Raw genomic sequence first — 25,027 nt, 5'->3', positions numbered from 1 at the left:
CTTCTTGTCCATTACCGTGATGACGTCATCAGCGCCCAATCACAACGGCAGGAAGATTTCCACTGAGTACACGAGAAGATTTCATTTTCGAAGCAGTTTAAGCTAACAAAGAAAATCTAAAGCAGCCGATTAGCCGTGAAGAACCAACCAGGAATGATCAGCCTATAGATAGTCAATGAAAAAAAAAAAAAAGAACAAAAACATTTGTCTGCTTGGATGTAAACGAGCCAAAAGTCACATGACTACAAAGCTCCAAACAGGAAGTTGCTTGTCAAAGTCAAACGCATGCAATAGAAAGCAGAAGGAGAACACACGCACACACGGGGACACAGACACACCTGCACTAACACCCACACACACACACACACACAAACACATCATCACACACACATCTGGGAGGGTCTCGCAGACAGACGTGCATGCACACACAAGCACAAACTTTCACTAACACACGCACACACAGGAGAAGAAGCAGCTAATTGATCATTCAAGCGCTTCAATCGAACTAACGAGCTAAAAAACCCTGGCAAAGACATCAAATTTAAAAAAAAATTATTACTACATCCTAAGTATGTTAGACTCCTCCCACATGTAATGGAGGGGGCGGGGCCTGGAGGCAGCAGACCCCTGATGGGGCGGAGTTTAAGTGCAGATGTGTATGGAAGCTCGCAAGGTCGGAGACAAAGGAAGCGTCTGGATGGAACCAATTGCCACAACAACAACAACAACCGGGCTCTGTCATAGCGCCCCCTGCTGGTTAGCTAGCAACAAACACACGCACGCACCAGTCACCTCGAGTCTGTTTACATTCAATAAATATACAATCCACTTTGCACCAGCTAGGCTAAGCTATAAGCCCTCCAGCCACAGGGGGGCACTGTGACGCATGCGGTGAGGGAGGCGTCCAGTCAATTTAGTCACATGAAAACAGATCAAAGAGTTCACAAGGGGGCGTGGCTGAAGAAAAAAAAAAAGGGGTGGTCGGATTTGTCAGGGACAGACAATGAAGGGGTCGTTGTGCTTTGGCCCCGCCCTGGGCTCCTCCTCTTCCTGTTTGTCGACGTGACTGGCCTGCTGTCAATCAATCGGTTGTCGTGGCGACGATGACCTCGTCCAAGGACCGCCCACACAGGACGTTAGCTAGGTGAAGACGAACACAGGACAAAAAAAAAGCCTAAATAATTGTCTTTAAATAAAGTGATAGTCACTGCTAGCTAGATAGTTAAAAGTGCTAGCCCCAATGCTAAAGTGACAGCCAGTTAACTGCTAAATTTCTAACCAAATAACTCCTAAAGAGCAAGCCAATGCTAGCCAGCTAAAGTGCCAGCCCACTAGGTGCTAAAGTTCTAACCAGTACTAGTCAGCCAACTGCTACAGTTTTAGCCAGGTAGCTGTTAAAGTGATAGCAAGTAGTGCTGGACAGGTAACGTCTGCATTTCTAGCTAACTAACCGCGAAAGTTGTAGCCAGCTAGCAGATTACGTTCTGCCTAGTGCTAGTCAGCCAACTGCTACATTTCTAACTTATTAACAGCCCAGTTTAGATGCTAGTGAGCTAACTCCTAATTTGCTAGCCAAGTAACTTTCAAAGTGTTAGCCAGCTAATTCCAAAAGTGCAAGCCACCATTAGCTAAAGTGATACAAAAAAATGAAATGAAAATAAAATGTGAGCCAATTCTAGCCAGCTAACTGCTGAAGTGCGAGTCAATTTACTGCTAGTTTTACCTGACTAACTTCTATATCTGCAGCCAGCTTAGCTACTAAAGTGCTAGCAGGCTAACTGGGATATTGCTAACCAAGTAACTTCCAACGTGCTGGCCCGCTAGCAGCTAAGGTGCGCCGTACTTGCTGAGCGTGGAGGGCGAGCCCGAGCGGTGGAAGTGGACAATCTGCCACTTGCCGTCGCGGCGGTGCCACACCCTGGTCTCCTCCGATTGGACGGTGCGTGGCGTCCCGTTGGCGTCGATGTACTGAGTGACGCGGATGTACGCGATGCACGCCGCCTCCTCGCCCACCAGGTGGATGTGAGGGTTCAAGATCGTGGTGTGCACCGGCTTGCTATTCTTGGACCACACTACACGCACACACACAGATACACAGATAAACGTGTGTGTGCACACACACGAATACACACAAAAACACAATCAGGGAAGAGGAAGTAGCATGGAGTAAGCAGGAAATGGAAATGTGCTCACAGTTTTCAAAGTAAAAGCGATGGAAGTCCAGGCCCTCCACCAGGTTCCCCAGCGCCTCCGGCTCGAACGCCGTCACGGCCGGGTCGCACATCTTGCTGAGGACGAAGCGCAGGAAGCGGCTCAGGCACTTCCGGCGGTGAGCGACGGCCACTTCCTCTCTCTCCACTTTCACAATAAAAGCGCGTACTCACGTGTAGCTCTCAAAGTCGCCGTTACTGATGGCCTCGATCAGCATCTCCGTCACTTTGATGATGTCCTGCTTCCTCACTGGCACAGGCACACAGGGGCGCGCGCGTGCGCACACACACACACATGATATGTGAGCGCATCAGTGCCCGTGTGTCGTCGTGCGTATATGTTTTGAGTGTGTGTGAGTATGTGTTTTTATGTGCGAGTGTGTACATGTCTGTGCGGATGTACGTGTGCGTGAATGTGCATGTGCGCGTGTGATAATTTGCCTGTTCGTGTGTACCTCTAGTGTCCTCATCCTCAATGGTGGTGTTTGTGCTCTCTGACGACTCCTGAGGTGGCAGGAAGTGCGTGTTACTCAACAGGAAGTTGTTACCAATTGGTCAACTGCGGTCCCCCCAGGCCCCCCCTCACCTTGACGCCGTCCGTCTTCTTGTTGCCGCTCTTTCCTCCTGCGGGCGGGACGACAACAAAGACGCACAACAGCAGCAACAGCGTGACCGTCACAGCGAACAGCGCCACCGCCTGTACCAGCGGCCACATCACCACCGCTCTACCTACTGTACCTTATTGTCCGTTTACGCTAGATCTATATCTACTACTACTACTAGCTGGATCTTACGGATCTCCCTACACAAGCTCTATAATATAATGATCTATGTACACTACATCTACGCTTACTACCAGATCTCCTCCTCTACATCCACTAGCTCTATACTCCAGATTAATTATTTTGCAGACGAGATCTCCACTTACTACGATCCTACCTCCAGATCTGATGCTTTAAATACACTAGCTTTAGATTTACTACAACTACACTGCACTACACTACTTTTCAATCTACTGCTCTCCCAACATTAGATCGATACTACTCTATCGCTATCTACAGCTCGATGTACTCTAGCTCTATGTTTACTATTCTACCGATCTATGACTCCAGGGATACTACCTCAATGTACACTAGCTCTATAATTTCTAGATCTATTATTCTACTTAATTTAGCTCAATAATGCTACATGTCTCGATCTACTGCTCTACCTACACTGTAGCAGATCTACACTACTGTATGTCTGGCTCTACTTTCTATGTACTCTAGCTCTATGCTCACTATCCTACCTCGAGATGTACTGCTCTAGATACATTATCTCTACAATACGTTCAAGATGTACTGCTCTATGTATGCTACTAGCCCTATATTGACTATCCTTACTCTATGTACAGTAGCTCTACACATCGAAAGGTACTATTCTATCTACACTAGGTCTATTCTTACTAGTGTACAGTAGAGCTACTATTGCTATATTCAATCTAGATCTACACATAATATCCTACGTCTAAGTATACTGTTCTGCCTACACTAGCTCTATACTGACTAGTTGTCGAGCTACTCCTCTGTACTGACTACCGCTGAATTGCTACAGCTCTATCGGCGTACGTCTAGATCTGTAGCTCGATGTGGTCCAGGTGATCAAAAGGCGTCAGGAGGGTAAAAAATATCCAGATCAAAGTTTAAAAAACAAACAAAAACAAAACAAACAAAAAAAACAAGCGTCCAGCAGCGTGCGTGCGGCCCACCAAGACACGAGCGAGCGAGCAGATCGGAGTCGAGTACGAGTACGAGTCAGAGCCCACATTTAGAAAACACTTGACACCAAACATTCCTCAAACGTGACACAAGATACACAACGTCGCCGCACACACCCTGGCAGAAAAACTTGGGATCAGGCCTGGGGCGAGGACCAGCAGGTCCAGAACCAGGACTAGTACTATGACCAGGTCTCAAATCAAATCTAGTACCGAGATCAGGACCGGCAGGCTCAGGTTTAGGAGCAGGACTAGAACTAGGACCAGGGCTCTGGTCAAATCTAGCACCAGGACTAGGGCTAGGACGAGCAGTTCCAGGATCAGGACTAGAACTAGGACCAGATCTTTGATCTGATCTTGACCCAAGACCATGTCTAAGGCTAGGACCAGGACAGGAACTACTAAGGACAGCAGGCTTAGGACCAGGAAAAGGTGCAGGATGAGGACCAAGAGGTCTAGGATCAAGACTAGCGATAAGACCAAGTCCTAGACTAGGTCTAGTCTCTGGGACTAGGTCTTGGGCTAGGACCGGGACAAGGTGAGGAAAAAGTACCAGAAGGTCTAGGACACGACAAGGTGCAGGACTACAACCAGCAGGTCTAGAACAAGAACTAGCGTGATGACCAAGTCTCAGATCAAATCTTGCAATGAGTTCAGGACTAGGGCTAGGATCAGGTTCGGTACCAGGTGTTGGACCAGAACCAGTACGGGAAACTGGTCTAGGACCACTACCAGGTCAAATAACAGGATCAAACGCACGATTGGAATCAATTGGAGGAGTTGGACAGGGTTTAGCACTATGACCAAGACCAGGACTTTGTGAGCTTGTTGAAGCTGAGCAACAACAACAACTTTTAATAGACGACTACGGGATTGACGTGTGACCACAGCTGCGAACACGCACACCGCGTCAATGTGATAATTGTGAGTCAGCTAGCAGCTAGTCTACTGTTAGCATGTAAGTCAAAGGTCAGAACAGAAGCTCAGCACCTCCACCAATGGGAGCAAGACGACGTCATCACATATAAACTTCATCCATTCAGCCGCTGACCTACCCGAGAAGTTGCGGGTGGCCAACATGGTCGTCAAGATGGCGCCCTGGGAGGAAGAAGAGGTGAGAAAGAAGGAAGGAAGGTGGAAGGATAGATAAAACAGCAAAGAAGGTAGAAAGGACAAAATGACAGAAAAATGGAGAAGGTGGAAGAATAAGACAGATGGAAAGATACATGCAGCGAAGGAAGGTGAAAAGTAGAGAAATAGAGGAGAGAAAGGAGAAAAGGAAAGACAGATAGACAGTAGTAGAAAAGGAAGTAGAGAAATAGAGAAGGAAGGACAGAAGAAGAGACAAAATGAGAAGGTATAGAGAAGGACGGAAGTAAAGAAGGATTGAAGGAAGGAAGGAGAGGAGGAGATAAGGAAAGATGGCAAGAAGAATAAACATGAGTGATGTGAACTGCGATTGGCTGGAAAGAGTCGCGACGACACACAACGGAAACGTGTGACATCACAAAGACTTTCCAGCCAATCAGACGAGCGCTTTCCTTTCCTACCTTGAGCTTGCGGCGGGCGTTAAACTTCTTCAGACATTCCACCGTCTCCTGTCGATGCATGCAGGACGCCACCGTGGAGCGATGCTGTACGCAGACGTTAGCACGCACACGTTAACACGCACGTCACCCTGGACCAATCACGAGAGAGGCAAAAGATCGCTCACAGAGATCCAAGGGTGTTTGAGGACCTCGGCGGCTGAGATGCGTTTGGCCGGATTGATGGTCAACATCTTGTTGATGAGATCTTTGGCCTCGGGGGTCACCGTGTCCCACTCGGGGGACGGGAACTGCGAAGCACAAGGAAGGCCGCTAAGCGTCGCAGGAACCGACAGTCGCGCCGTTGGCTACGTGGCCGTCGTGTGACCGTGTGACCTCGTACGTCGTACGCTCCGGCTTTGATTTGCTGATACAGACGGTGCTGGTCTTCATCCCAAAAGGGAGGATAGCCCACCAGAAGGATGTACAGGATCACACCTGAGGGCGGAAAAAACACAGACCTGAGGAGGACGTACCGCAGGAAACGTCTGCGCAGGCAAAACACAACGACTGACGACGCATCTGAGGTCGCACCTCAGGATGCGTCTGAGGGCTGAGAAAAACACACGCAAAACAGACAACAAATGACAAATAGTTGAGGACACACCGAAGGACACGTTTGAGGATGCAAAACAGACAATCGAGGACACCTGAGAACACACATAAGGAAACAAAAGACAAACGCGCCTTGAGAAGACAATACACACCTGAGGACACAAAAGACACACGCCAGGAGACAGGACACACCTGAGGAGAGGAAACAAGAAGACAAGTGGAGGAAAGAAGGAGATGAACAGAGAGAACAACATAAACACAGAGAAGAGTCGAGGAGATAAAGAGAAGGAAAGCACAAAGTGGTAAAAGTAGGAAAGGAGTGAGGGAGTAAAAGCAACGAGGAGAAGAGCAGAGGAGACAAGGAGAGGAGTGGCGGAGTGAAGGAGACAAGGCAGCGACGGATGGAATCTGACCACAGGCCCAGAGGTCGACGGCTTTCCCGTAAGGATCCTTCCGAAGAACTTCGGGAGAAAGATATCCAGGAGTCCCTGCGAAGCCTAAGGACACACACACAAAGCAGCTACCTTAACAACATGGTTGCTAGGTGGTCCTCATTGAGATACAGATGAAGTGAGTCGAGATGTTTCCTACACCATCAGTGGTGGTGGTGGTGATGATGATGATGATGACGACGACGACGACGACAATGATGATCATAATAATGACGCCGATGATAAAAAAGATAAGTACGATGACAGCGATGAGGACGATGATGATGATGGTGATATTAAGATGACGGTGATGATTGCGATGATAGTGGTGATGGTGAAGATGACGACGTCGCGCACTCACCAAACCAGGCCTGCTGCTCGCCCTCCACTTCGATGGCGAGCCCAAAGTCGGCCAGCTTGACCGCCGCCCCCTTGGACTTGGAGGCCAGTAGCAGATTCTCCGGCTGCGCGACGACAACGACGACAGGTGTGCTAACCATACTAACAACATGCCAGCTTGTTCAAATGAAATCATTCAAATCCCATCCGTGCCCCCGTTTCTTCTGCTGTGCCCCAGGGCTCTGACTTGGGTCCCCTCCTCTTTATCACCTACATCCTCCCTCTTGGCAACATTTGCTGAGAGCTGTAGTTCCCTATGTGACCCAATGCCACCCTTCCTCCCTTACTGACTGCTTCTCTGAACTCAAACGCTGGTTCTCATCCAACTTTCTACAACTCAAGTGATAAAGCCAAAATGTGTTTTTCCAATTTTTCCTCCGTTTCCCCCTCCCCTCAGGTTAAGAGTCTGGCTGTCATCCCCGACAGCACACATAAACCACATCACCCGCTATGCCCACGTTCACTTCAACGGCCGACACTTCGTAGCCTCGTCACTTCCGGCTGGATTATTGCAACGCTTTCCCCTTTGGTCTCCCCGAATCACGACAAAAACTGCAGCTTCTCCAGAACCTTGCCGACCGCCCGTATTATCGTAAGGACCCTCTCCGGTTACCACATCCCTCCCGGGCCGCGACAACTCCTTCTGGCTCGGCTAAATGGCGGAAGTCAACAGCAGGAGATCGCAACAGAGCAGCCGTGGGAACTTTCAACGTCTTCAAGACCACCAAAGATGACAACAGCCAATCTTGAGGCTTCGTTTGGGTTTACACATATCATATTTGTATATAAATGAAATACACGTATTGAACTTTGATCTGAAGACACCAGCCAGAAAGAAAACAACATTTTAGCAAGTTCAGCATCAACTCATCATATGATGTCATCAAACCGCAGTCATTCTTACAACAATAAAGTCATGAATTACAGGCAGAACATTGAACTGTTTTACAAGACTTTGTCCATTAGCGTTTGTTAAACTTCACAACAGAGAGAAAAATGGCCGAATCCCCCGATTTGAAAAGGGCTAATATCGGCCGATTAATCGGTCGGCCCCTAAAAATGAATTATTACTATGAGGGGCTCAGCGCAAACCTTCAGGTCTCGGTGGACGACGCCCATCTGGTGACAGTGAAGCACCGCCTCCAGAATTTGCTGGATGCAGTGGCTGTTGACAAAGTTCAAAGGTCAGACGTGAAAAACGTAGCACGTTAAACACGCCGGCTGAAGATTTGCTAATTGCGAGTCGTTCACCTGGCGTCAGCTTCGCTGTAATATTCTCTGGCGACGATGTCCTCGAACAATTCGCCACCTGTCACCCTGACACGCACACATACATACAAACACACACACACAAGAAGGAGTCAATGTAACATCCAATTTTCCATCGGTACTGAACGCAAAAACTAGGGCATCATAGGTCGGCCAAAAAAAGACTCACAAGTCAAAGATGAGGTAATGATGAGCCTCCTCCGAGATGCTGTCATGAAGGCGCACTGCAAGGGAGCGAGGAGACAAGGGAGCAAGGAAAAAAGGAAGCCAGAGGAACAGGGGAGCAAGGAAAGAAGAGAGGAAGGAAACAAAAGGAGCAAGGAGAGGGAAGTAGCGACACAAGGGAGAAAGGAAACAAGGAAGCACGGGAGAAAAAAAGACAAGGGAGAAGGAAAAACAAAAGAGCAAAGAAACCAAGGAGATAGGAAAAAGGGAGCGAGGGAGAGATGACAGCAGGTAGAAAGGAAAGAAGAGCGTTAAGGAGTCAGGAAACAAAGGAGCAAGCGGAACGCAGGGAAAAAAGACACGAGGGGGCAAAACAAAGGGGAAAGGGAAGTACACATACAAGGGAGCAAGAGGGAAAGTACCCGAGGAAATGGGGAAGTAAGGAAAACAAGGGAGCAAAGTAAAGGGAAGGAAATAGAAAATTTTAACAATAATTCTGTGCTTTTGACAATAAAAATGACCAGTTTTAATCATAAACGTGATCACTTTGTGTGTTTTATGCACACTGGACGGCCAGCAGGTGCGTTTTGAGAGGAAAATGACCTCAGGTGCACCGAAGCGACCAATCGGAAAGCTCGCTGCGGCCCAGCGTCCAATGGCGGCTCTGTGTGGGTGGGTGATGCGCCGCAGATACCGAGGAGGCTTACGTAACATAACTCGGTGCGTGTGTGTGTGTGTTGCCAGGCAACAGTGTCTTTAGGTGAAAACGTCAAAAGCCTCCTGACAACACATACACAGACACACACACACACACACACACACACACACACACACACACACACACTGATGCAATGTGTAGGAGTGTTTGGCGAGAAAAATCTAATTGTTTCTCTCTAAGAGCTTTTTTAACACAGGTGTGTGTGTGTGTGTGTGTGTGTGTGTGTGCGCGCACGTGTGGGCAGCAGGCTCGCTTCCACACAGTCATCCAAAATAAATGCAGTGCCTTGCGTTTAGCGTGTCATGATTTCAATATGAGATGGTCATGTGACATGAGACGCGTGACATGTGACATACGAACCAATTTCAGAGGTGTGCTGTGATTGGCTGAAGTGGGAGGCCGAGCACTTTCACAAATCTTTTTCAAATGAGACAAATGGATTAGGTAAAAACAAAAATGAATTTATTTGATATATAATATAATTGGCCGCACAGTGGCCGACTGGTTAGCACATCTGTCTCACAGTTGTGAGGTTGCGGGTTCAAATCCGGCCTCACCTGTGTGGAGTTTGCATGTTCACTTTTGTGGCTTTTCTCCGGGTACTCCGGTTTCCTCCCACATCCCCAAAACATGCGTGCTCGGTTAATTGAAGACTCTAAATTGTCCGTAGGTGTGATTGTGAGTGAGAATGGTTGCTTGTTTCTATGTGCCCTGCGATTGGCTGGCGACCGGTTCAGAGCGTACCCTGCCTCTCGCCCACAGTCAGGTGGGATAGGCTCCGGCACGCTCGTGACCCGCGTGAGGATAAGCGGTGTAGAAAATGGATGGATGGATCGATATAACGAATTATAATTAATTTTAAAAATTTATTGAAAATGTGGAATGTCTACTGTGTGCCGTTTTTACAAATATTTTATTGAATGATTTATGAGCAATTTAGTGAATGAATTAACCAATTATTTGCTTAAAAATGCTGGAAGGTATATGTATTTTTTAAAATATTTATTTTATTATTCATAACTAAATTTCTCATAATCAACCAAATATTTCATCTAAAGTGTTGAAAAAAGATGCACATTTTTCCTCTATTTATTTATTTTTCCACTTATATTAAAATTTACTTTTAATTAATTACAATTTTCATTTAAAATGCTGTACTTGTTACTTAACCAATTTAGCAATTTTAAATGTTGAATATATCCATCCATCCATTTTCTGTACCGCTTCTCCTCCCACGGGTCGCGGGCGTGCTGGAGCCCATCCCACCTATCTTCGGGCGCCAGCCAATTGCAGGGCACATAGAAACAAATAAGCATTCGCACTCACGTTCACACCTACGGGCAATTCAGAGTTTCCAATCAGCCGAGCACGCATGTTTTTGGGATGTGCGACGAAACCGGAGTGCCCGGAGAAAAGCCACGCAAGCACGGGTAGAACATGCAAACTCCACACAGGCTGAGCCGGGGATTGAACCCCTTGAACTCCTCACAACTGCGAGGCAGATGTGCTAACCAGTCGTCCACCGTGCCGCCATGTTGAATATATATGAAACACTATTTTACTCAGTTATATAAATGTTAAAATACAATTGATTTACTAATATTCATTTCTTTGTGATCCTTATACTCAGTGCTCTTTCAATTACTTAACCAATTAATTAATCTAAAATCCTGAGTATGTAAAATGTAAAAGAGTATGTGGCTCCTATTAATATTTCTTTACTTTTATTATTTTTAATGAATTTAATTGTAATTAAAAAAATAAAACACTGAATGACTAATTTATTTATACATTTTCATGATTAACTATAATAATTATTATTTAGTTAGAAATGTTAAATGTATCTGTACAGTTTTTTTTTAATTGACAACAAATCAATTCCCAAAACACTTCATGAGAACTAGAAAACTGAATAAATACATTTTGCCTGGCCTCCCCTGTTCCCGCTCTCGAACGATCTCGGTCACACGATGATGACATCACATGAATTATCGATGGCACGGCGGCAAGCGCCGTGTCCATAATTCATCATCTTCACCCTCGGGCGTTTTTCACTCACCGATGTTGGGGTGCTTGAGCAGGCGACAAATTCGAGCTTCGCGGTCCAACTTTTGATGATCTGACAACACAGAAAGAGAAAGTTTCAATTGCGTCAACGACGTTGGCGGTCCGCAGCGGACCACGCCCACGCGTCCGATTTCGGCCGACGCTCGGGCCCCAAAGCGTCGACTTTTCCCACCTCGCCGTAGACGGCGAAGCGGTGGCGCGCGTCTCACCTCGGGCCGACAGCTTCTTGGTGTTGATGATCTTGGCGGCGAACTCCTGACCGGACAAAACCTTCACGCAGCGGCGCACCACCGAGAACGCACCCCTGCCGACGCACACACACACTTCGTCAACTGAGGGAGAAAGGACGCAAGGGAGCAAGGAAAGGAGGAACTGAGGAAATCAGGGAGCAGGGAGAAAGGACAGAAGGGACAAGACAACAAGGAAACGGGAGAAAGAGAAAAAGGAGACAAGAAACGGGGCGCAAGGAAATCAGGGAGATAGCAAAGACCGGAGGAACCAAGGAAGCAAGCCAACAAGGGAGCAGGGAAAGAGAATAGTAAGGGAGTAAGGGAACAAGGAAGCAAGGAAAGTCAGGAGACAGGAAACAAGGGAGCAAGGAAAGAGGAGAGTAAAGGAGCAAGGACACGAGGCAACAAGGAAACATAATGGAGCAAGGAAACAAAGGAGAAAAGAAACGAGAACAAGGAAACGGAAAACTAATTCGGTAAGCGGGGAAGGAAACAAGGAAGCATAGCAGGAGATCAATATTTTGATTGATGATGATTCTTCTGGAGGTTTCACAAAAATCAAACCAATGAGGAAATATGTCTGCTGCGTCTCCAGAGAACACCCACACAACTTATGTAAGAGACCTGTGCGTGTGTGAAGGTGGTGAGTGGGTGAGGTCAGAGAGGTCTCCCACTCCTCCATCCAGCTCATTGTACATTCTACACACACATCCATCCACCCGTAGCATGAATAGGAATTTAAAATATGCGCAAGTTTTGAAGTCGTCGCACAAACAATCGTCATAAAACTCAGCAACTTACTTTCCCAGCTCCTCGTACAGCTGATACTCCTCAGTGAAACGAGTGCAAATGACTGTTGCCATGGCGACCCGGCGGGGCGAGGGTCAGGGATGGGAGGAAGATGATGGTGATGATGATGAAGGTCAGCAGCTGGATGGAGGAGAGGAGGAAGGAGGAGGAGGAGAACTCGTTTGTTTCTGCCCAAGTGAGAAGATGATGAAGAAGATGGAGGTGATGAAGAGCGGCTCCTCACCAGGTTCAGCTCCCCGCCTACTCACCCCCCCCACCCCCCAATCAGCCAATCGCGGGCCAGGATACGCGCAGGCAGGGTCGCCATGGCAACTGCATCCTCTCACTTTGTCTGCTAGTGTTGCAAATGAAAGACACGAATTATAAATATATATTACACTACATGAAAATCAACATTCAATATCGGACTAAATATTGATCGATATTTTGCCCAGGCAGACTTTGACCTCACCTGGGTGTTCGGCGTGTTACCCGCTCGTCCGGTCACGTGATTGGTCAGCCAAGCTCTTCTGGCAGCCCCCCACCCCCCTCCCCCAAACACACAATTGAACATTTGCCGCCCCCTGCTGGGCCCATGCGGTGCCGGCAAGGCAAGCCTAACGTGGCGGTTGAGAGCATAAAATGATCCGTGATACTCATGACGTCATCATGTATATTTTTATTATCCTCAAGTCAAACGTCCAGAAAGGAAAAAAAACAAACAACATTTTACTTCCTTGGTGTTGAAGCACTCTGATTGGTCAGTCAGCACAAGGAGAACGGCAGCTACTGGATGGTTGCTATGGCAACAACATTCTCCCTCCCTCCTCATTACCTTTGACCTCCCGCCGCCGCCACCTGCTTTGAAAGGTTCAAAGGTCACGACTGACAGGTGTCGCCGTGGTCCGACACTTCTGGGTGGAGCTTTCGGGTCTCGGCGATCAGTCGCTTGACGCCGACCATCCATTGGCTGACCTCCGTCACGTGATCCACCATCAGGGAGCGATGGATCTCGTCGGCCTGGTCCCAGCGTCCCGCCTCCACTTCTGGACACACACGAGACAGTCGCCGATATGGATTTTTTGAGGCCCATTCCAATATTTGGCAAAATAAAAGTCCCGACAACTGAACACTGAACTGGTTGCCAGCCAATCGCAGGGCACATACAAACAAACAACCATTCGCACTCACATTCACACCTACGGACAATTTAGAGTCTCCAATTCATGCATGTTTTTGGGATGTGGGAGGAAAGCGGAGTGCCAGGAGAAAACCCACACAGGCACAGGGGAGAGCATGCAAACTCCACACAGGCGGGGCCGGGGATTGAGCCCCGGTCCTCAGAACTGTGAGGCTGACGCTCTAACCAGTCGACCACCGTGCCGCTCAGCTATAATCACACGAGCACACGACAACAGTCACAAGAACGGACATGCAGACAAAAAACAGCCACCACGGCAGACGGACAAACCTCGCGACAAGGCGCTCATGCGTCTCCTCACAGGGAGACTTAGTCGTCCCGATGTCCAGCTGTCCTTAAAGAGGCGGAGTCTCTTTTCCATATCGTTACACACTTGGGGCTGCGCAAAGGATAAACCATGTGTTCCAAATCAACCAATAGTGGACGACGTGATCGCCGGATCGCACGACTCACCGCGACGTCCCGCCTGCATGTGGCCAGCGCTCGCTGCAGAACCTCCGCCACACCCTCCGCGCCAGGCTCTGCCTCCGACTGGCCGCAGTCCTCATCACCCTGAATCCTCTTTGGCCCCGCGGTGGGTGCGGGAGGCGTGGCCTTCCATTCGGGCGCACCCCCTTTACGAGGGGCCGAACGGACGAAAGATGTCAGTGTACACGCAACTTGATTTGACTCCAACAAAATGGCGGCGTCTGACCTGCGGGAGGCGGGGCCACACCACATGGCAGTGGACCGGAGGGGCTGGAATGTGGAGTCTTGGGCGGGGCCGCAGCGTCTACCCACCAATCACGGAAAAGACAGTCACGCTGATTGTAAACTACAACGTTACACGTGTACAACAACAACACTACACATTTACAACACACGCCTGACACTACATAAGTACAACACAACACTGTGACACAACAACACCGGGACTAACACTACACACTGACAACACCAAACTGTGACCAACACTACTACACAAGTACACGGCAGCGTGCCACCACACAAGTACACAGTTACTAATGCTACACAAGTACAAGAAACGTTGTGAGACCAGGCATCACAGGCCTCTTGTTCATGAGGTTCCTCTGTGGCGTGCCGGCCGTCTGGAGGCCATAGGAGAACTGTGGGGGGTCGTTCCATCCTCGTTCCTGGTTACCTGGACGACACGTTCAGATTTGATGATTTAATGACATTTAATACGATATCCTCATAGATATGAACAGCTGGTACGACACTCCTCGTCAGACCCCTCAATGTGTGTGGACGGCAAGAAAGCCAAAAGACCAAAGATGCCCGTACATTGTGCTGTTGTACAATTACAACATGGGGGCTGTTCTGTATTATTGAGACACGCTTTGGCGTTGACAAAAAAGTAAACATCGTTAAAATTGGTTGATAAATTAGCAAGTTACGACTTAATTTCAATGTCCATGCATTGCCTTTGCTGGGAACGTCGACCTCCCAAAAATGGCCGCCACGTAAGCACGTCGGCTAGCCAGGCTGCTTCAGCGCCCTGGCGTTTCTAGTCTTCATATCTATGAGTTACCTTGTCAACACGTCAAAAACCGCATACAAGAAGAAATATTGTCAAATATTGCTTTTGGCAGGATACAAAATTAAGCTTTCAGTGTTAAGGAGACCACACTTGTACATAATAACATATCGACTGTGACGTGTCGTGCTAGCTACTACTTAGCTGTTAGCTCGACAGCACATCGTATTTGCTAATTAACGTTGTATTTTAATCCTCTTACCTGGTTTGACGTATATTTCCTCCATTGTGTGTTAATGTTGACGAGAGTAAACAAACTCTACGCCAAGATAACAAACAAAACGTAGTTTTATTTCCGGGTTAAGGGGCAGCGCTCTGATGGCGTCAGTGCTAACTTGCGTTAGCTTTGGGGTAATTCTCCGGCGTCGCACGAGGATTGTCCTCATGTATGACGACTGTTCGTGTTGTACAAAAGAGGTAGTGTCATGGGGACTTCGGCGTAGTTATTTGTTAACATAAACGTTTGAAAATTGTATTTTCAAAATACTACAATGTAACCAGATTGGGTGTGTGTAGCCTTTGCCGTAAAGCGCCCGCTGTCTGTCGCAAAGTACGTACACCAATGGAGCGGAAACCTATACTATTCAGATCTAAAATTTTAAATAAGTAACCATGTGAATATGATCAACTTTGCCTCTTTAAATCGTTCATATCTTTAAAAAAAATGTTTGTTTCTTTCTTTCTTTCTTCTTATTTTATTTATTTATTTATGACCTGATATTTTCTGCTCAGAATTAAAAACAAAAACTTGAGTGGAGTTGACGCTGTCGTGCCGTAACCTAATTGGAAGGCGGAGCGAGAGAGGAGCACGGTGACGTCGCCATAACGAGGAGCGAGCGCTGGGCGCTGGTGACGTCACCAGAAGGGGGAGGAGAGCGGGAGGGAGTGGTTGTGTCACTGCCTGCTCCATCAGTGAGACAAGAAGAAGACACCATCACACAAGTACACGAGACTGATGCTGTTGCCGTGGAAACAAAGACATGCAGAGAGCTTGAAGGCCCTTGTGCGTGTAGGTTTTTGAGTTTGTGTGTGTGTGTGAACGTGTAGGCCTATGAGTGAGTTTGCGGTGTGTGCGCACTCTGGAGGGCAAGCGTCTGATTGGAGCCATGATGGGCAAGGACTACATGTTGGCTATCATCATTGTCAACTGCGACGGTAAGGCCCTTTCGTGAAATCAACTTTGTCTTCACGCTAACACGACTTACAAGAAACGTGCGCACATCTGCCGTGGTTTCTGAAGTTTAGGGAGAAGAAGAAGAAGATGAGTTTGCAAAGAAGCGTCCACCGCTGCACTTCCTGTCTGCGCTGCCTCATTAATTATTTAAGCCTCTTTATGCTGCAACTAACAATTTTAATTATCAGTTATTCTGTCAAGATTTTTCCGATTAATCGATGAATCGGATAAAAAAACATTTTTTAATTTCCAAACAGGACATTATTTCAAATTGCAAACATAAACTGATTACGATTCGGTTCCTGGTTTGGTCAGTCACATCCGAGGGAAACTCAGGCAAAATGTTGATCGCTGTTTTGCAAAGTCAAAGCAGACGTTTGCAAATGTCTTATGTCTTATGCTGTTGAGAGGCTGAGATTGCGTATATTTTGGACAATGCTAAGTTAAACACATTCTCTAAATGATGAATAGATGATCAAAATAGTTGTTGATTAGTTTACAATCGATTAGTTGTCGATTCATCGATAAATTGTTGCACCTCTCGACTAAAAAGGTTGATTATACCGCTGCAACAGAGAGTGCGGGTAGTGGTATGTATCGTGAGCAGAGAGCGGAAGAAGGGTGGCGTCTTGCCAATGAGTAGAATTGAATCATTCAACCATTTGATGGACAACATCCGCTTCTCACTTTCTTAGGATCACGGTTGGAAAAAAACCTGAAAAGACAAAACACAACTGTGCCTGTACTTTCACTGACTCGAGTGTCCAATGTCTCGTGCGCTTGTGTGTGTTAGACAATATCTGGAGCGACCAGAACCTGCTGCTGGACCCGGACCTTCCCTCTGGCTGGAAGACCATCCAAGACTCCACGGGAACCTACTACTGGCACGTGCCCACCGGCGCCACCCAATGGCAGCACCCCCGACTCAACGGGACGCCCACGCAGCCGCAGCCTGACGCGCAGGTCCGTCCTCTTCTTCTCTTGCTGTGTTGTGTCACAGGTAGAGAGAGGTGTTTGATTTTGACACAACTTCCTGTTTGTGTCCGAGATGGACGTGTTTTATTCCATTGTACAAATTTATGCCTGTGGCCAAAGTGGGCTTTTTTTTTTTTTTTTTTAAACAACTTCCTGTCACGTAGAACTTCTTCTTCTCTGGTGTTTGCTCTTCGAAGGATGACCAAAGACCACAAGGCTTCAGTGCAGTCCCACCTGACACCAGGTAACAAAACACACACAGACACACACTCACACACAGCGTGCACACATCGTGCCTATGTTGCGGTTGAAGGTCTCGGAGGGCGGACGACTCCTGTCGCCATGACGACAACTCACAGGTATGACATCACACACAAACACACAAAGCAGCGCATTTAATCTCCGCTTAATCTCCTTTAATCTCATCTGCGTGTCCTCCTTTCTCTCCACATCTGTCCACGGTGACGTCTGCCCACCCGTCCGTCTTCTCATCCGTCCGTCCGTCAGTGTTTCTCGGTGCGCTCGCTGGGCTGGCTCCAGGTGGAGGAAGACGACTTGTCGCCGGGTCGCAGCAGTCTGGCGGTGGGCAACGTGATCCAACAGCTGTCCCGCTGCGGACCCCCCGAGGAGCGAGACAGGCCGGGGCTCTTGAGGGAGGTGAGACGTGCCTCCGCCTGTCCGTCTGTCTGTCTGGCGTTCTTGAAGGACATCTGTCTGTTTGTCTGCAGGGGAGCGAGATGAGGCTGCTTCTGAAGCGGGACACGCTAACTCTCCTGGACCCGGTAGACCACACCCTCTTGTACTGTCAGCCAATCATCAACATCCGCGTGTGGGGGGTGGGCAGCAACAACGGCAGGTGAGCCATTCGGGAGGAAGCCGGCTTCACTGTCTCACCCGCCACAAAACACAGCACCTGCTTAGGTCTTGATGCTGAGCTAAGCTAAGCTAAGATCACTGTGCTAAGCTAACACGTCACTGATCACGTGTGTCTCTTTGCCTGCCGCCACGCCCCCACCTGGCAGGGACAGGTAATGTGCGCGCACACACACAGCACACAGCGCAGGTAAACAAGCGCGGACGCCGGCACGCGTGTTCTCGTCCTCAGGGACTTCGCCTTCGTGGCGGCCGATAAGGACAGCTGCGTGCTCAAGTGTCACGTGTTCCGCTGCGACGCGCCCGCCAAGGCCATCGCCGCCGCGCTGCATCGCATGTGCTCGCAGGTCAGTCGCACCTTAGGCCGGCGCACACGCCATGTCACAGGACACGTACGATGATGTCATACAAGATGATGTCACACACCATGATCATCATGTCACCCGTGCTTATGATTTCGCACACACCGTGATGATGTCACACACCATGATGTCACGCACGATGATGTCATACAGGTTGATGTTACACGTCATGATGATATCACACATGATGACGATCTCACACAATGATAAGGTCACACGATCTTACGTCGCTCATGCCAATGTCACTCACGACGGTGTCACATCACATGATGATGTCACCCACCCGATGACGTTCCCCCGTTGGCGTCCTCAGACGATGTCCCAGCAGACGTCCCGCTCGCTCTCCACGGACAGCATCTCTCCCGAAGACCTGCCTCGACAAGGTGACGGGCCGACGAGCCCGCGCTCTGCTCTGATTGGCCGCCTGTTGACTCCTCCTCCTTACTTGTGTCTTCCAGTGGAATTCCTGGAGGCGGGGCTTCAGCGCGTCCACAAGTTTGACGTCGACTACGTCGGCAACCTGCCCGTGTCCCGCGCCATGGGTACCCGACACCGACATCACATGACCGCCTAGGCCACGCCCCTTTGCGCTGAACCACTCACCCGAGTGTGTGTGTGTTAAAGGCATGGAGGTGTTAAACTTGGCCATTGAGAGCATCATGAACTCCACCCAACGCCACGAGTGGGAGGCCACCGTCATCCACGTGACGGACAACTTCCTGTCTGTCTTCAAGGTGAACTTGCTTTATTTTGATCGAACTTCCTGGATGTGTCCCAGGTGGACTTCTTTTATTTTACTCCAACTTCCTATGTCCCATACAGACATGGTGTTTTATTTTGTAAAAGTTCTTGTCTGTGTCCAAACATAGACTTATTTTGATGTCACATCCTATCTGTTGGACTACTCAATTTATTTTGATTTAACTTCCTGTCTGTGGCAAATGTGGCACTTGTTTTATTTTTTTAGTACTTACTTTGTCTATCTGCGTTTTTTTTATTTTTATTTTGCTACAACTTCCTACGTCCTATGTGAACTTTTTTCTTTGTTTGCATCAACTTCCTGTTTTATGTCCAAGTTGGATTTGTTGTCTTATTTTGTAACTGCAGCAGCAAGAAGGGGAGGAGCCAGTGTGGGCGTGTCAGGTGCGTTTCCTCAGCTTCCTGGGCGTGGGTCACGACAATCGCACCTTCGCCGTCATCGTGGACGGCGGCCGGCAGCGTTTCGAATGTCACGTCTTCTGGTGCGAGCCGGACGCCGGCCTCTTGTCGGAAGCCGTCCAGGCGGCGTGCATGGTGAGCTAGCTTAGCTTAGTCTAGCATCGCTTAGCGTTACATTTGATCAGAAATGGCAAAAGTACAGTCGCCCCTTGCCATGTCGTAGTTCACTTTACGCCGTCACACTGTATCGCGGATATTTGAAATTGTACACCTGTAATTTTGGATGGCGACTTTTTCGCTACATCGCGGGATTTTGCGGCAATCATTTTTCCACACGGACTAAACTTACGGCAAAAAGTGCGAGCCAGGATAGTAAGCGTGCAAAAAAAAAAAAAAAAAAAAACAGAGAATGTCCAAAGTTAGGGCTCCTTACCACGCTTGCAACAATTATAAAGAGCAATGCGTCTATTGCAAAGCAGAACTGGCTTACACAACTGCAAAGTAAACATTGTTAGTACTTTAATGTCGCTGACGCACATGTCACGCACCAGGCCACATTCAAGGTCACAGATGCTATACTGTGAGGATGACGACCCCAAGTGGACAAAAATAATACCTGCACCTCACAAGCATATCTTCCATTGGTATTATGCGTAAAGCTTTAAAATATATATCAATAATTAAATAAAAGTATGGTCACCACTTAATAGAATTTTCATCAATGTTGCGAGGTTCGGGAACGGAACGCACGCGATAAACAACAGACGACAGTACCGCTACATGTAAACATACTTGTACACGTGTGACTAACGCTAACCCTACCCTAAAAAAATACTTCACGTATAAAAGTAGAAGTACCGATTCAACTACTTTACTAAAGTAAAAGTAAAAAGGTCGACTGTGAAATATACTCAAGTACAAAAGTACATTTTTAAAACTTATATAAAATACCGTTTCGATAAGAAAAGACAAGATAGGTTCCCTTGTTGGTTAACTTATGCTAATGCTAACACTAATGCTATGAAAACAACTTGTTCCCGTAGCTTTACTAACATTGTGAAGTGGCTAAAAAAAAATATGCTAGGTTATGATAACTGAAAAGAAATGGACTCAAGTGCAGTACTTTGTACTTTGTGACTTCCTTCACTGATATCTCGCGTTTCCTTACAGGTTCAGTATCAGAAGTGTTTGGTGGCTCAGACGCCGCCGCCCAGGAGCCGGCTGTGGCACGCCACCGCGCCCAAGGTTAAACGCGCCAACTCCATGGACGGCGCCACTTTCCACGGCGGCGGCAACGGCGGCGTGTCGCCACGGAAGGGAAACGGCGGCCACGGCGTGGGCGTTCGCAGGGGCATGATGGCGTTCTTCGACACCTTCCGGAACAAACAGGCTGCCACCTCGTAACGGTGGACGCGCAAAATGGAAGGCGGTCCCTCACAAGAACTCGGGTTGGACTTCCTACCGACCGCCGACGCGTGGTCATGTGACCTGTGTCACGGATGCCCGCTGATGAAATAAATACATTTAATGTTGATCTGATTGGATGCACGCAAGCTTTATTTGAGGGTTGTGATGTCACAAGACATAAATACACACACACACACACATATATATAAACATACATACAGTATATAATATACATATATACAGTGGCACCTTGAGAAACGAGTGACCCGACTTACGAGTTTTTCGAGATACGAGCCGTCGTTTGATCGCATTTTTGCTTTGACTTGGGAGCGCAAACTTGAGATACGAGCGCTTCATGGCAGTTCAACTCACTTCACAATAAGCAGTACTTTCACATTCATCCATCCATTTTCTGAGGCGCTTCTCCTCACGCTGGTCGCGGGCGCGCTGGAGCCCATCCCAGCTGTCTTCGGGCAAGAGGCGATGTACGCCCTGAACTGGTCGCCAGCCAAACGCAGGGCACGTAGAAACAAACAACCATTGGCCATTTAGAATCTTCAATGAACCTAGCACGCATGTCTTTGGGATGTGGGAGGAAACCTGAGTGCCCGGAGAAGACCCACGGAGGCACGGGGAGAACATGCAAACTCCACACAGTCGAGGCCGGATTTGAACCCGCAACCTCAGAACTGTGAGGCAGACGTGCAAACCGGTTGGCCAGCGTGCCGCCCAATATTTTAACAAATGGTAAAAATGTCATCAAAAAAGAGAGGCGTCGGGTGTGTAATGTGACAGAAGAGTCTCTGCCAGGATGAAGGGCAAAGTTTAGAAGACACTGGTGAGGTCGGCCATGATGGACGGAGTAGAGACCGTGGCACTGAAGAGACGACAGGAAGCAGAGCAAATGAAGATGTTGAGGTTCTCTCTCTCGAGGAGTGACCAGGTCGGATACAAGGAGAAACGAGCTCATCAGAGGGACGGCCGAGGTTCGATGTTTCGGGGAGACAAAGTTAGAGAGAGCAGACTCGGATGGTTCGGACACGTCCAGAGGAGAAATAGTGAGCATATTGCTAGAAGGATGATGAGGGTGGAGCGGCCAGGCAAGAGAGCGAGAGGAAGACCATGAGAGGAAGACTATGTGCCCTGCGATTGGCTGGCGACCGGTTCAGGGTGTACATGGCCTCTCGCCCGAAGATGGCCTCCAGCACGCCCGCGACCCGTGTGAGGATAAAGCGGAACGGAAGATGAATGAATGATTGAATGAATTCCAAAAGCCTGTTAGCGTGTTAGCATGTTAGCTTCATTCAAAATGAAGAAATTGTCCCGACGTTTTGAGCCGTCCGTCACTCGGTCGATGTTTTGCTTCGTTTTGAAAGACAAAATTCAATGCGCAAGCTTCAGACACGCCGCCGCTAGATGGCGACAGAGGACGACACGACGTCCGCTCGACTTCGCGCAATTTGACATATGAGTCAAAAGACTTACAAGCTCAGTCACTGAACAGATTCAAGTCATAAGTCGAAGCACCCCTCTCCGTATTTGATCTTAAACGAGATTTTTCATGTTCAAAAATCATTTTCAAACCGCCTGTGGTATGACCATAACGAAGAAGGGACAGTGGCGCGCAAACGGGGGCGTTGAGGGGGCATCCAAACTGGTTTGGATGGGCCTCCGACTCGTCGAAGGACTTTCGCTTGGGAAAAACGTGTTTTGAAGCAGGACAATGTCCCCACGCCCCCACCGTCGACGGGTGGCACATAGCGCGGTGTGCCCCGGCGGCAACGCGCCTTCGCACGCCACTGCAAAGGAATAAGGCGAGGAGGGAGGCGACGGAGGAAGCTGCGACCTCCCCCGAGGCCACGTGACCCAGCCCGAGGGAGCGCCGACGTCCATCCCGCGCCTGAGCGTCAAGAAGGTAACTTCGCCATCTTCTTCTTCCTCCTCGTCTTCTTCTTGCGCTAACTTGCCTCATCGAAACGTTGACTTTGACATTTTAATGGCAGTTATTGAATCGAATGTTGTATTGGAAAATGCAGAAAATTGGCGCTTACAAGTGGCACTGCGTCACGCTTTAAAGTTCATTGAATTTGAAGTTACCAAACTTCACATGCTGCATATACAATCCATATTTGTATACGTGTAAGTTTTTTTCCGAGGGTTTTCCTCCGAACAATCAACAGCGCGGTTGCCGTGGAAACAGGCCTCAATTGGATTAGCGCCGCTATGCGCGTCCGACAGCGCGACATTGTTCTCTCGCCGCCATCCCATATTAAGCGCACGTGTCGCCGTGACGTCATCGCCGATATCATCTTTGTCCTTCCAGATGAGTGCCGACCACCCTCCCCCGTATGCCCCGCCTCCACCGGCCCAAGGTGGGTGCTGATTGGTCCAAAGGTTATCTGGTTAATTAGATAGATAGATAGACTGTATATTATGAAATCATGAGTTGAATGAAAAAATGCTTCACTTAAAGCTGTTCAATCGCACTGTCATGTTTGTCCCAATTTGTTTTGTAATATAAGAATAGATCAAATCAAACGTAGTCAGCCAGAGCTGCAGGAATGCAAAGTTGTCAACGTCCTTCGGGCTGTCGTGCTGCGCTGGCTGCTTTTGTTTGCGCAGTTTTGGTTCCTCATTTCCAAAAACACCACTCAGGCAACACGTTTTTCTTTTTCTTGACATTGTCGGGTCAAAGGTGCTCCCGATATTTTGTCGAGTGCTCCGGTCATCATCATCAAAATGATATATTTTACTACTAACATGCATTTTATTTCTATTCTGTAAATAAAAAAAAATCAAGCCTTTGCTAAACAGTTGGTATTGGCTATTAGCATTAGCGCACTAGTGATTACCATTTGAGGTTAAAAACAAAATCTACCATTTAGCTCACTCATAAATCATGTGGTATGTACATGACACTTAGTAGTGTCTTCCGGACTGCTCCTCCTTCATTTCTGGCAATGTTTTCCACGGGCCCAACGGTGCGTCTGTCTGCGACAAATGTCCGTGCGGTAAACGTGGACGATGGCCGATCGGTTCCGGGCGGCGCAAATATGCTTTTGTTGATGTGCTTGGACAGAAATGTTAGCTTTCATTGGGAATGGCCGTCGTGGAAACGGGAGTTAGCCCGGCGTTGCGCGGATGAATCAGGGAAAAGGCCGAGTGCAATGATGGAGCGCCCTCGTACGTCCAAATGGGAATTCAACGTTGCTTTAACTTCACCAATGACAAAAGGGAGTCGTTTTAGCCACTCTACTTTTGAGTGCTTCAATTTGTGTTTTTCCAAGATGTTCAGAGCTGCTGATTCCGTGTGTGTGTGTGTGTGTGTGTGTAGGCTTCGTAGGCTCGGCGGGCGCCACGCCTTACCAGGTAGGCGAACGCGAGCGACGCGGTAGGCGGCGCGGATGTGGCGACAGCTCATGACATCGCCGCTTGTCTGTCCCCCCGTCGCAGGCGGCGCCCTCCTCCTACTACTACCAGGACCCGCAGCAGTACGCGACCCCGCCCGGCTACCGCACGCCCTTCTACGTCGCGCCCTCGGGCTGGGACGCCCCCAAGGCCTACGGGGGGCCGCCCAAACACACGGGTGGGGCGCTTCGGACTTTGAAGAAAGGGTCTAAAAAAAGGCTTCTCTCCTTATTCTGGCATTTAGCAAACAGAACAAAATGTCGATAACTTGAATTGACGATGATGTAATGTCGTGTTCCAGTGTACGTGGTGGACCAGAACGAGGGTGCGGGCCACATCGGCGGCGGCGGAGCTTTGAGGTCGTTGTTATCGACGTGCTCCACCCTTCTGTGTTGTTGTTGTCTGTGTGACCTACTGACACGTCACCTCTGACCTCTCGGCTTCCTCTGGTCCATTGCTACGGTGATGATGACGAGCTTTGCTTTCGCGGTCGCCTCTGACCCAGCAAAGTAATAAAAACCTTTGAAAGTCATGAATCACTTCACTGTTGTAACGAACCCTGTGACGTCACCGTCGTCGTTGACTCTCGAGCTGAAACGCGACTGTTGCAGTGGGATAAAAACAACCGGAGAGGGCGCCAGCGCACCATTCATCACGTGGGATGCTGGCAGTGGATTTACGTGGATATCATTTAGAACGAATAATAATAATGATGATGTTGGCGCTCACCGAGTCAGTCACGTGACCTCATGTTCGA

The 25,027-nt window shown here is 48.5% G+C and overlaps 4 protein-coding genes across 9 annotated transcripts; 2 read left to right on the top strand and 2 right to left on the bottom strand.

Annotated features, from left to right (window-relative positions):
* Nucleotides 1-177: 177 nt before the first annotated feature.
* On the bottom strand, nucleotides 178-12,758 carry camk2a (calcium/calmodulin-dependent protein kinase II alpha). 6 transcript variants are annotated; one of them, XM_061703388.1, is made up of 20 exons: nucleotides 12,648-12,758; nucleotides 12,420-12,530; nucleotides 12,188-12,316; nucleotides 11,366-11,460; nucleotides 11,149-11,208; nucleotides 8,376-8,430; nucleotides 8,189-8,254; nucleotides 8,030-8,102; nucleotides 6,900-7,002; nucleotides 6,260-6,604; nucleotides 5,896-5,990; nucleotides 5,681-5,803; nucleotides 5,517-5,600; nucleotides 5,022-5,064; nucleotides 2,797-2,834; nucleotides 2,666-2,714; nucleotides 2,385-2,460; nucleotides 2,194-2,288; nucleotides 1,844-2,072; nucleotides 178-1,140 (listed from the first exon to the last, which is right to left on the bottom strand). In XM_061703388.1, exons 3-20 carry the CDS (start codon nucleotides 12,247-12,249, stop codon nucleotides 1,137-1,139), a joined length of 1,695 nt encoding a protein of 564 aa, XP_061559372.1. In that variant the 5' UTR covers nucleotides 12,250-12,316; nucleotides 12,420-12,530; nucleotides 12,648-12,758; the 3' UTR covers nucleotides 178-1,136. The 6 variants fall into 6 exon arrangements, 5 of the variants coding, with proteins under 5 accessions (XP_061559372.1, XP_061559371.1, XP_061559373.1 ...); XM_061703387.1 differs by having other exon boundaries at nucleotides 12,420-12,758; XM_061703389.1 differs by having other exon boundaries at nucleotides 6,521-6,604; nucleotides 12,420-12,758.
* Nucleotides 12,759-12,834: 76 nt separating this feature from the next.
* On the bottom strand, nucleotides 12,835-15,718 carry sra1 (steroid receptor RNA activator 1). Its single transcript, XM_061703393.1, has 6 exons — nucleotides 15,116-15,718; nucleotides 14,413-14,517; nucleotides 14,071-14,148; nucleotides 13,830-13,990; nucleotides 13,647-13,755; nucleotides 12,835-13,221 (listed from the first exon to the last, which is right to left on the bottom strand). Exons 1-6 carry the CDS (start codon nucleotides 15,138-15,140, stop codon nucleotides 13,055-13,057), a joined length of 645 nt encoding a protein of 214 aa, XP_061559377.1. The 5' UTR covers nucleotides 15,141-15,718; the 3' UTR covers nucleotides 12,835-13,054.
* Nucleotides 15,224-20,961, top strand: apbb3 (amyloid beta (A4) precursor protein-binding, family B, member 3). Its single transcript, XM_061703394.1, has 15 exons — nucleotides 15,224-15,463; nucleotides 15,646-15,916; nucleotides 15,999-16,068; nucleotides 16,881-17,050; nucleotides 17,260-17,306; nucleotides 17,376-17,421; nucleotides 17,570-17,719; nucleotides 17,791-17,918; nucleotides 18,085-18,090; nucleotides 18,168-18,282; nucleotides 18,611-18,680; nucleotides 18,756-18,839; nucleotides 18,922-19,031; nucleotides 19,405-19,590; nucleotides 20,626-20,961. The coding sequence occupies exons 2-15, from the start codon at nucleotides 15,869-15,871 to the stop codon at nucleotides 20,857-20,859; spliced, it is 1,464 nt and encodes a 487-aa protein (XP_061559378.1). The 5' UTR covers nucleotides 15,224-15,463; nucleotides 15,646-15,868; the 3' UTR covers nucleotides 20,860-20,961.
* A 1,742-nt stretch (nucleotides 20,962-22,703) lies between these two features.
* Nucleotides 22,704-24,714, top strand: LOC133416324 (cysteine-rich and transmembrane domain-containing protein 1-like). The gene is made up of 5 exons (XM_061703159.1): nucleotides 22,704-22,777; nucleotides 23,186-23,234; nucleotides 24,197-24,231; nucleotides 24,316-24,448; nucleotides 24,572-24,714. Exons 2-5 carry the CDS (start codon nucleotides 23,186-23,188, stop codon nucleotides 24,700-24,702), a joined length of 348 nt encoding a protein of 115 aa, XP_061559143.1. The 5' UTR covers nucleotides 22,704-22,777; the 3' UTR covers nucleotides 24,703-24,714.
* The last annotated feature ends 313 nt before the right edge of the window (nucleotides 24,715-25,027 follow it).

This window comes from Phycodurus eques, chromosome 17, assembly GCF_024500275.1.
Source record: "Phycodurus eques isolate BA_2022a chromosome 17, UOR_Pequ_1.1, whole genome shotgun sequence".
Taxonomy (NCBI): Eukaryota; Metazoa; Chordata; class Actinopteri; order Syngnathiformes; family Syngnathidae; genus Phycodurus; species Phycodurus eques.
The sequence above is the reverse complement of the archived record's forward strand: the minus strand, read 5'-3'. Positions and strand labels throughout refer to the sequence as shown.